Source organism: Centroberyx affinis, unplaced genomic scaffold (assembly GCF_046629955.1).
Source record: "Centroberyx affinis isolate AG114_WGS23_722 - 3 ecotype Tasmania unplaced genomic scaffold, CSIRO-AGI_Caff_v1 ptg001160l_1, whole genome shotgun sequence".
Classification (NCBI taxonomy): Eukaryota; Metazoa; Chordata; class Actinopteri; order Beryciformes; family Berycidae; genus Centroberyx; species Centroberyx affinis.
In genome coordinates, this window is record NW_027279692.1 from 115995 (window position 1) to 128095 (window position 12101).

At 40.0% G+C, this 12101-nt stretch overlaps 1 protein-coding gene across 1 annotated transcript; it reads left to right on the top strand.

Annotated features, from left to right (window-relative positions):
- The first annotated feature begins 4871 nt into the window (after nt 1-4871).
- On the top strand, nt 4872-8298 carry LOC139648103 (neoverrucotoxin subunit beta-like). The gene is made up of 3 exons (XM_071524166.1): nt 4872-4962; nt 5886-7373; nt 7757-8298. The coding sequence occupies exons 1-3, from the start codon at nt 4872-4874 to the stop codon at nt 8296-8298; spliced, it is 2121 nt and encodes a 706-aa protein (XP_071380267.1).
- The last annotated feature ends 3803 nt before the right edge of the window (nt 8299-12101 follow it).

The following is a 12101-nucleotide window of genomic DNA, read 5'->3' on the forward strand; positions in this document are numbered from 1 at the left end:
TAACTGCCATTGTTAATGCAGTAGAGGTTTAAGATGCTTTGGACACTTCTCGTACACATCTTCTCGCCAAGCTAAGATCGGCTTTTAAACAAGCTCTGAACAGTGGCCGAGTCTACTGTACAGGCAACAACCGGGTATCCATGATCCAGCCCCAATACACTGGTTGGGTGGAGATACTACGCTAGATTTCACTCACTGTGTGACACCGCTGTCGTATAATGAATGGATACTGCTCCAAAGCCATGAGAGGGCTTTTGGGAAAGGCCTAGATACCAAACTGCTTCAGGACAAAACAAACTATCTGTCCTCCGGGGAATCCGGAGAAATGGAGCAAAGTGGTGTCTATCCTGACCGGAGCTTTCTAAAAGAACGGTGTATTTTCCGCGTTACATGGGGATGGGAGACCCTGCGGATTTTCAAAACTGTCTGGAGAATCCTGAGAAGGTTTCCCCTAAATGAAAACTTCCCAGTACAGCCTCGATCACTAGCTGGATTGAGAATCAACTGTGCTTCGTGCGGGACATCATACAGCCCTCTCTCAGTGCTCACAGCACAGGGAGACAGAGGCAGCAGAGAAAGGTACGCAAAGACAAACTGAATAACAGCTGTTTCCCTGATCCCCCACCCAGTACTAGTAATGTTGCTGACAGTGTACAGAGCTACTACACTGTCAAATGCCAAGCCCCCCCTTCTGCACCACTGACCACGCCCCCTTGGTGTGAAAGCATTGAAATAGCAGCCCCAGACACCCCTCCCTGACACAAGCAACTTCACAGTTGATGAAATAGATGCAGTCCTGTCTACTCTCCCACATAACAAGGCCAGTGGCTATGATGGTGTCAGAAAGACAATGTTACGGATGACCCATCTACATGGAGAGATTTTTCCCTCCTGCCCTCTGTTTATACGGTTTTCATGAAATGGCTGCTTGCCCGCATCCTCCCATGGTTGGTGGACACAGGTATTCTCTCCCCCAAACAGAAAGCATATATTGTCAGACAAGGTATGAATGAGCATGTATTCTGCCTGAAAACTGGAACCGATGACTTCAAGCATGAATCATCCAGATTATACACCTGGACTTTAGAGACGCCTTTGGTACAGTAGCACATGAGGTGATGCTAAGTGCATTAGAGGAAATACACCTACCTCAGCCTTTTGTGGACTTAATATCTGTGCCACATTACATGTATGGTCCCCCAACCCTGTACAGGGCTGCGCTGATTGTGTCCACCAGGTCTCATCCAGAGAGGAGCATGTGATCAAAGACATGCTAGCACGGACTGTCAAATTCTTAGAATGGTCTGGAATAGAAGTCAAACACACAACATGTGCTGTGTTCTATAAACGGCGGAGCTGTGACAATCGCTGGTACAAAGCCAAATCTGCCCCCCCCCTCATTCACAATACTGGGTAAGCCCATCAGAGTCCAGTCCCGCAGTGGCGGTCGGCCCATTGGACCGTAGAGGGCGGCGCCCCAGTTGATTGACAGGCAAAAAAATATATTTTTTAAGATTTTGGGATTTTGGCTGTTAAATTGTGTTTAAAATGTCAATAAAATGTCCTGCTCTTGTATGTAAAATATTATGTTCTGAATATGTGCTATTACACTTTGTAGACACTGACTGTCAGTTAGGCTCTGAGACATGTTATCTGCTACCGGGGCTCGAGCAGGCAGACGCTGAGTCACATTACACCCCAGCGGTTTAAGAAAGAACAGCAGGCAGCGATCTATCAGCATGAAATGACAAGTGCCTTTTGGGGCACAGAGAGGTGCGCTCTGGCCATCCTGATGGTAGAATCTTCACCAATCAAATTGGCACATGCCAACAGCGACAGCATCATGACTGCCACTCTTGCACCAAACAGCATTGAATCGCTCATAAATACAAACTTTGATCGGTTTAGTCTACAAGAAAAGCTTCATATCAGCAGCTTGGCCCGGACAGACCCGATATCACCATCAAACTGTACTCTGGTGACAGAGGGAGAGCTACACCAGAGTATTCTGTAGAAGTTGATATGTCCTTGATTAGATCTAGAAATCTAATCATGGTTTGGCAGCAGCACACTCGCACTTGTGGATATGTGCTTCCATGGATTTTGTATACTGCCTATTAACTCCGTAATTTATTTAAAATACAGGTTATGTTAAGAGTTTAACTGGTAATTAAATTGCCAATAAAGAAATATGACTTTGTTTTGCAATATCAGACTAAGAGGGAATTTATAATTTAGACTAATATGTAGTAGTACTTGTTGTCAATCAACGAGAGCCATAGTCTCACCCCACTTAGTCAGCCAATTGCCGTCCGTCACTGTACTCCTCTAATGAAACCAACTGCTACCTCGGGCACAAATTTAATGTTGCTGGAGAGTGGGGGGAACAGGTCCAGGACCTTGCCCACGAATACACCAACAGGCTTGACCTGATTGACCTGTCAGCCCTACCTACGGTCATGAAACTAGAGGCTGTAAGAGAAGTGGCCCTAACCAAAATACAGCACCTGTTTGCAAATGTGAATATTCAAAAAACAAAACGGCCTTACGGAACTGAACAATAAGACTGTACAGTTGGTGAAAAAGTGGTTGGGACTAAACACACTTTCCACTGTATATATCTGAGCCCATTGTACTGTTAATGTAATTTGTGGACTCAAAGCATTTAAAATGTGTGTGTGTGTCGGATGGGGTGAGGTGGGGGGTGAAGGGACAGGTAGGTTATAACAAATGATGGAAAAGCAGCTGAAGCTGATCAACACCTCGATATGAACATGATTCACATAAGACCATAAAAGACAAAAGCTTTTGAAATGTGATCTAAATCTGTTGGGCAAAAAACCAACATGATTTTACTATGGTGTGCAAACTGAAAAATATGCTAAACTGCTAATTATCAAATTATGTGCCACCATGCTTTGAAACTCGCCCTGAGAACTCAAACTCCAGCAGAATTATGTAAATGTTACAGGTGTGTCTGTGACTTTTCATGAGGACAGGTCTGTGTGTGTGTGTGTGTGTGTGTGTGTGTGTGTGTGTGTTTTAGGTCAGGTGGGGTGAGGGGGCAGACAGGCTATAACAAATGATGGAAAAGCAGATGCACATTTGAATAAAGAGTGTGTTAATTTTCTGGTTGTCGTCATGCAAAAACACTGATCTTCAGACTCCCATCTGTGATAAAGTTTCAGAACAGAACTGCTGAGCAGGCCATTTGAAGCTAGGAGGGTCAGCTGTCCCTTTATCTTATGACAGTTTGTACAGTTTGGTTTCTGAACTGGTAGACAACAAGGTTAGAAAAGATAGGGTAATGTTATGAACTAGGTGTAGGTAAAGATAAAGCATAACGTAGCTGGGTCTTGTGATTAATTTAGTTGTGTGCACATGGTGGCAGCAGCTTTGAGTTTTTACTCATTTTTTAAGTTTTCGCTTTAATATTAACTGTGACAGTTTTTACATGCAGATATTTTTAAACCAGTTTTGCAAAACCTCTCTGGCCCATTCACTCACATTCAATTCCAACCTAATTCAATCAGTAAAGGTAATCCATCACTGTGAACATGAGGCCGCCAATCGCCAAAAGTTGCATCAGAATGCTCAGATCACCTAAAAAATTTTACATTCTTCCAGTCACTGTTTCATATTAATGTGCATTTGCTAACACCATGCTGACACGTCTTACTTCCGCTTTCTGCTTCTCTGATTTTTGCGTTTTCCTCTTTAAAATGTATCTTTCAACCAAGCACCAAAGGGAGACTAGATGGCTGTGCCATTACTAGCTGCCCAATGGTAGCTCTACAAAACACAGCTATCAGGAACTTCATTTAGTGTTGCCTTCCAAACGCCTGCTCCTTGTTGGCTGGCTTTATTCTATTTTACCAACTTTATTAATCATCTGTTTTAAATTACTAAACTAAAAAGAGCAGAAGACCAGTGTAAGACACATTCAAAGTAAAACAAAACAACAACACATGGCACAAGGGATACTTCTATAAGATCCTATGCATGAGTAAAGAAGGAATATAAGAGGTATTAGAGAACAAAAATAAGACAAGCAAAAGTTGTATTTATATATTAAATGACAGAGGAGTTCTTCAGTAATGAATGTAATGAAGCTTGTTGCTTTGTTCAAATATAATTATTTTCAGCTATTATCAGCTTGAAGAATCATGGAGATATTCATATAATTCACCTCATAACAGACCATAACAGACAAAATTGCAAAATTGAGCAATGTCCTCTACACCTGTTGAAAACAACTAATTGACGTTATCAGGGCATGCAAGATGAAAAATGTGCAAAACAGTTATTAGTCAAATTGTGCCCCGCCAGCACCCTTTGAAACTCAGCCTGAGACAAAGTCTAGCAGAATTATGTAAAGCTTACAGGTGTGCAGGAAGGTGCCAGGGGGAGGGGTCAGTAGGAGAGGGCATCCGACAGGATATAAGGAGTCATGCAACATCACAGATCATCACACTGGAAGCTCCAGCTGGAAGCCAATAAGACTCGCTAGCAGCAAGCATCTCTGCTTACCAACACAACTTCTCTAGGTGAGAACATACTGGGTGGAGAAAGAAGGAAAGAGAGAAAGAGAGAGATATATTAACTAGGACTTTTACTGATCTCCACTCTATGTATTGTAAACCTGTCAGATTGTTGTCTTTACATTTTACACTGGGAAATATTTCTAAAGCCAACAAACTCTGTCTTTCAATCTGTCTCTCTCTCTCTCATGTTTCTGTCTTCCCCTCTGTGTTACTTGTTTGGCTTGTGAGACTATCAGAGTGCTACTTCAGATAGTTTTATCAGACGTTGAAGGCCATGTCTTATTGGCTTGACCCATGTTGTTGGATGTTTCCCCACAGGTTGGAGACATGTCCACAGATAGCATGGCGGTTGCTGCCCTCGGTCGGCCTTTCACCTTAGGAATGCTGTATGACTCTCGGAAAGATAGAGTGATCCCAGGTAAAACTTGGCTGAGACTACATTAGAATGAAATAATTAAACGTTTCTACTAGTCAAGGTATCAAGATGTCCAGAGAAGTCAGAGTAGAAAATCTGATAGAATTCTTCAATTTGGTAACCAGAATAAAGACTTGAATTAAATGGTGCAGCATTTGGATTTGGATTAGGACCCAGTTAGCAGTTAAGCATACATTTGAATTATAATTTCTACACTATGTAAGCATTGGTAAAAGTATATGATTTATTATCACATGTGATCAAAGAGTGCAGCAATTTTCTGAAAAAGAGAGATGTCTTGACTGTCTCTATTTTGATAGGTGGGGTAACACCATGCCTTTAACATGAGTTTTGTAGTAGTAGTACTAATAATAATAATAATAATAATAATAAATGAATACATAATAATAAATAATGTTAATTTACTTGGGGTTAGCATTGTAAATGTGTGTCATGAAAATGATTTTCAGATATTGCATGATATCTTGTATGTGCAACTCGCCTTTGTTTTACATATCTGTTGATTTGCTTCTCATCCCCTCCTCTGGAATTGGCCTCCACACTACACAGTACTACATACTGCGTTGTACCTTTAGTGTACAGGTTCAAAATATATTTAAATGTTTTTTTACTTCTAGAGTTTGTTCCACTTTGAAAGTGGAAAACAGCTACAGTATATGCAGTTATGTGGAAAAAAAAACAAAAAATCTAAATTCAATAGCCAAATTCTATTGAGATTTCAATTAAGACTGTACCAAGTTCTTTGGAGTATATGCTTGGTTTTTCAGTCTCCTACAAACTATTCCAACCAATCTGCTTTCTTGAGAGATACAGATTAGGATTGTGCTACTGTTTATTATCAGAATGTTCTTGAAGCCCTGCTATTCCTGCTTTAACAGACAGCTGATGTTTTTCCTTCTCTCTAGGTTTGACATTGTGGGATGATACAGCTCTAGAAGAGAACACTCTTGATAGCTCTCAAAGCAGCAGTGCATTTGAAATCATTGCATCTGACACCATTGAAGACAAGTCTAATCTCTTGAATGTGGAGGCTTCTCTGAGAGCCAGTTTCCTGGGTGGGCTGGTTGACGTTGGAGGCTCTGCCAAGTATCTGAATGATACGAAGAAATCTGAGAATCAGAGCAGAGTAACACTTCAGTACAAAGCTACCACAAAGTTCAAACAGTTGTCAATGGCTCATCTTGCAACTGAGAAAATGCAATTTACAGATGTGTTTGAGAAAGGCCTGGCAACACATGTAGTCTCAGGCATCCTGTATGGGGCAAATGCTTTCTTTGTATTTGACAGTAACAAATCAGAGAGTAGCAATGTTCAGGACATCCAAGGAAACATGGAAGCGATAATAAGGAAGATTCCCACTGTTGAAATTGGGGGGCAAGCTGATTTTCAAATGACTGATGAAGAAAAAGCCATGAGCAACAATTTCTCCTGCAAGTTCCATGGGGACTTCCATCTTGAAAGCAACCCTACAACTTTTGGAGATGCAGTGACGACCTACCAGCAACTTCCAAAACTACTGGGAGGAGGCGGAGAGAATGCTGTTCCACTGAAGGTCTGGCTGATGCCCTTGAAGGATTTGGATCCCAAAGCTGCTCAGCTGTTGAATGATATCAGCGTTGGATTAGTGAGGAAGGCTCAGGATGCTCTAGAAGACATGATTGAACTGACAATGAGGTGCAACAATTCTCTGGAAGATAAAGTAGTGAAACAATTTCCACAGATTTACAAGAAGCTGAGTAGTTTCAACAAAATGTGTAATGATTACACATGTACCATCAAACAGACCATGGCGAAGAAACTTCCATCCATCCGGGGGGGTGAAGAAGATGAGAGTGCACTAGCAAATTTCTTTGATGAAAGACAGAACTCACCATTCAGCAACAAAAACCTAAACAAGTGGATGGATGCTGCAGAGAGAGAAATCAGTATCGTAAGGTCCTGTGTGGACACGATGGAGGGAACAAAAACAAAAATTGTCAAAACTAAGAGAGAACTGGACAAAGAGGTTTTCATTCCAAAACTAGAGCATGCTATCTGCTTTGTTTTCACCTCCGTGGAAGGTGATGATCCCTACCTTAAGGTATTAGCCGACTACTTGAATTCACCTGAATCAGGAAGTATTCAGGATGTCGAGCCAGCTACACAGTACCAGTGGTGCTTCTCAAATGAAGTGTTAGCTAAGATGAGAGGAAAAGCCGAAGCTTTCCGTGACTTTGCTCAAGCCATGAAAAGCAACAACTATGTCTCTTTCCTTGTAGCAGCTCTAGCAAATGAGAAATACAAAGGAGCAAGCATCTACCATTACAGGGAAGGTTCTCTGGTCACTGATGACTTTTCAAGGCCTGAAATCCCTGCTGTGGAGACTCTAACAGACAAAACACATTTACACTGGTGTAAGTCATTCTTTCTGCATTGTTTCACTTTAAATAAAAGGCATAATCTACACAAAGTACTTTCCTCCTGAAACCTGATTGGCCATTCCTGATGCCCCTCCAGACTCTCCATTTTGGGCAATTCTTAAAAACATGTTTGCGAACCAGATGTTCATAATTATTTACTTTTAAGCTGTCATACCTAGTCAAATACAATCAACTTTAAAAGGGCTCAAAAAAGGCTCTGTGCTAAAAACAGAATCACAGCAAATATGCCTATGTATATTAATGGGGACTAGATAGAAATATAATAATCATAGTATGAGTGCATCATTGTTGTGAATTGCATTGTGAATGGTGATGAGGATGATTAGTAATATATTGTGTCTTGGTCTCTCCATCAGATGCCTATGATCTCACCATGGACATAAACACAGCAAATCACCATCTCAAACTTTCTGAGGGCAACAAAAAGGCGACGTTTGATGAAAAACAACTGTATCCTGCTAACAAAGAGAGATTTGACAGCTACCCTCAGGTGATGTGTAAAGAGGCGATGACCGGGCGTTGTTACTGGGAGGTAGAATGGTCTGGTCATGTTAATATAGGCGTCACGGATAGAGGAATAAGCAGGAACGGAGTACGTCCCGCCTGCTCACTTGGAGTTTACCAGAACTCCTGGTCTTTGACGCATTCAAACTTCTATGGTGAAATGTTCCATATCTATCATGGAGGGAAGGAAACGGCTACCGTGCTCGCCACTTCTCCCATCAAACGAGCAGGAGTGTATCTGGACTGGCCTGCTGGCACTCTGTCCTTCTACCAAGTCTGCTCTGAGAAACTGATTCACATCCACACCTTCCAGTACAGATTCACTGCGGCTCTTTACGCTGCCTTTCATGTGTCGTCACCAACCTGCTATGCGTCCCTGTGTCACATTGATTAAGACCAATATCTCAGGCAGAACGTCTAGGGCAGGGGTCGGCAACAGGGGGCCCGCAAACAAAAAAAACAAAAAACAAACAAAAAACATAATTCATTCCAATCACTATCCCTTGACTCCCATTAACACACGACCTCATCATAGCCTTGTGATAACATGGGTAACTTTTTAAATCTAATGACTTTTTTTTTTTTTTTTTTATTGCAAGACAGAAGACAGAACATTGACAGGACAACACAGGAAAAACAAAACAATAAATACAGGACAGAACAATTAATAAAAGTATAGCAAGAAAACAAGAGAGCAAAGACACATTAGTTGTTGGGTATTGTGTTGATCTGGTGTCTATAAGGTCTATAAGGTGGATGGAAGATAGATGAATAATAAGTAATAATAACAAAATATATATAATACAGAATAATAAAAAAAAAAAAAGAATTAATAAATAAAAAATAAAAAAATAAAAAACGCTAATAGTAATACTACCTTTGACACCCCCTGACAAAAATAATACAAATCTAAAAATAATATAAATCTAATGTCTTGAATTGAGCTTTTGCTTCTAGTTATGTTCTACGTTTTTAGATAACCTAGAAAAAATTGGCCCGAGGCTAAATTTACTTGCCGACCCCTGGTCTAGGGTCTCTGTCTGTCTCTACTTCTGTTTTTGTCTAACACACACACACACACACACACACACACACACACACAGAGTGATAAGGAGTGTTTAATCCTGGCTGTAAACTGACATGGTGGCAGGCGTTCAGTGGAACCACTCATCAACAGGGTGAATAACCACACTGAGCGCAGTGTTTGATCATTGTAACAACATGCTGTATTTTCCAGACAGTGTGCAAGTATTCACACACAATTTCTCTTTTTTTTTTTTTTGCTTTCAGCATCACAAAAGAGAATATGTTTTTTCTTTTTCATGTCCCACCACCATGGTAGATGGTATGTGGGACATGATGTCACCATGGTGGCATCTGACTGTAGAGTAGATGACTTGCTTAGATTTTGGAGCACCTTGCTCCCAAATTTGCGTATTAATGTTGAAAAACTGATTTCTTTGTTAAACTAATCTTTAAGATACTCATTTCATGTGTTATGTTAAGACAAGTATGTTGACATAGAAATATCTGTTAATTACTGCATGAATTAGCTTAATTAAGGATCTCATGAACTGGTTATGTTTAATATATCATGGTGATTATGGTGGGATATTAGGTAGTTCAAATGCCTCTTATTTAATTTAGGAATTGCTCTTAGTGGTTTTTAAGTGATCGTGGGGTTCCATTTATTCTTGGGAAGTTGGGAGAAAGACAAAAAACATTACCGCTATCCTTTCAAAAGATAAGAGGAGGGTGTTTTTTTTCCTTTTTAAGTACCATGCACCACTCAGAAAGTCTCTGATTGTCCCTGTTTCTAACCCTAACCCAGGGTCAGTTTTATCACCAGGTGTTCTCAGGATAGAGTCAGTTTTAACAGTATTTTGTTGGACACTGAAGATGTTGCAGATGTGATGTTTAGAGGGCTATAGCCCTCCTGATTGGGAATATTGGGGATGTAGGCTATGTCAGATTTCTTTCATCAATATGTCCATATAGTGATGACACTCTGGCTGACTCTGGTTAAGCATATGTTGGACACCTGTTGTTTGCTCTCTCCCTGAGTAAAGTATTCAATAAAGTTGAGACTTGAGTTGAACACTGTGTGCTGGCTATTTTTTTCCTTTCGGCTTCTTCAGCTGAACTCAAACAAAACATAGATCCTTGTCATTGGGTCCCAGCACATGGCAAAACAAATTCTGCCTTCAGCTGGTTGGATCATATAAAGCCTGTTGCAAGGAATCTTGGCGCCTGGTTTGACAGTAATTTAAGTTTTGAGCAGCACACCACAAAGCTTGTGCAATCATGTTTTTATCATCTTAGAAATACTTCCAAAATACGATCTATCTTAATTTTACAGACACAGAGACCATTTGACATGCCTTCATCTCATCACACCTGGATTACTGGAACAGCCTTTTTACTTGCCTGAACCAAAAATCTATTGATCCACTCCAGACTGTACAGAACTCAGCTTCCAGGCTTTTAACCAGAACCAAGAGACGTAATCACATCACTCCTGTTTTAGCCTCTTTACACTGGCTCCCAGTATGTTTTAGAATAGATTTTAAGATGTTACTGATTATTTTTAAGGCTCTTCATGGCCTCTCTCCCTGCTATATCTCTGACCTCTTAGTACCGTACGTGCCGGTACGTACTTTGAGATCCTCGGGCCGAGGTCTTTTGTCTATTCCAGAGTCCAGGCTGAAAACTAAAGGGGACAGAGCGTTTGCAGTCAGGGCCCCAGGGCTTTGGAACGATCTGCCAAGGAAATCAGGTCGGCTGAGTCAGTGATCTCCTTTAAGTCCCTTCTTAAAACATACTTTTATAGGAGAGCCTTTCCTGATTTTACTTGAGTTTTAATTTCCTTTGAACTGTTTTTTATTTCCTTAAAAAATGTTTTTATTTTCCTTTTCTTATCTTACCTAATCTTTTCCTACTGTATTGGTTTTTATACACTAAATTGTTTTTATCTGTTTTCTTTTAAAACCTGATGATTTTATGACTGTTTTATTTTGCTGCCTTTGTGAAGCACTTTGTCACGTGGATTTTGAAAAGTGCTCTATAAATAAAGATTAGAATGTAAAAGATAAAGAATAATAGTGTTATAACCATTGTTATTGGATAACAATGGATATGAGATGATCCCTCATGGGTCATTACAACAGCAGAGAGAAATGCAAGTAATTACAACAAGAGAACATTTACTTCAACAATACTTCAACCAATACATAAAGATAAAACATCTCTTTACAGATGTACAGGTTAGGAGCAAAAGTGCTTTGTAAGTTAATCACATTATCTGATCATATTGTTATGACCTGGCCCGAACGTTGCGACAGATAGGGGACAATATACGAAAATTGATACATAATGGAATAAATTGTAATAAAAAACTCATCTTATATCTAATCTAATATCAAAGAATATATTGTTATTCTCATATTCCATTGGATAGGATCCCTAAAACTTTCATTCAGTTCAGTTTACTAACTCAGGGAGACCTAGGCCTATGATTTATGATCCTTTGTTCCTCTCTACAAAGGACAAAGGACAATTCCTGACATTAATATTACCCATGTGGGATTATACATATTTTTATGGTGCCCCGTATGAGGCCAGTATTGTTGGTTAATTATTATTTTGTAATATTCATACTATAAATAATAATCAGTTATGTGCATAACTAAGGTTCAATAACAAAAGAGCCTGAACACTTGAATAAAGCAACTCTCTACCCCAAGATGGAGCCATTTCTTCTCTTCCCAATGTACCTGCAGGAAGTGCACTGTGGTGAATGTTGTTTAATTCATTCCAGAAAATATTTAGCTGACAAGCTATCAATTTGAGATCATTATAGTACCACTAACTGCCACTGCAGTAACTGTAACCAATATTTTGGTCGGCAGCTAAGAGCAAATCATTCATTACTTTGAGAAGAGCTGATTCAGTACTATGTAGAGCTCTAAAGCCAGCTTGAAATGTCTCTAAAAGGTTGTTGCTGCACATAAAGGAGATTAACTGGTTAGCCACTATTTTCTCTAATACTTTAGATGTGAAAGGTAGTTTAGAGATTGGCCTATAACTCTTAAGAGAACAAGGGTCAAGAGAGGGATTTTTAAAGATGGGTTCAACAATTGCATTTTTAAAGTAAGAGTGAAAGTGTAGTAGGCAGGACATCCAGTACACAAGACAAGG

Bases quoted from the DNA above. Each gene is read 5' to 3' on its own strand.
- LOC139648103 (XM_071524166.1), top strand. From the start codon at position 4,872: ATGTCCACAGATAGCATGGCGGTTGCTGCCCTCGGTCGGCCTTTCACC. The intron at 4,963-5,885 runs GTAAAACTTGGC...CCTTCTCTCTAG, and splicing joins GAAAGATAGAGTGATCCCAG to GTTTGACATTGTGGGATGAT. The intron at 7,374-7,756 runs GTAAGTCATTCT...TCTCTCCATCAG, and splicing joins CAAAACACATTTACACTGGT to ATGCCTATGATCTCACCATG.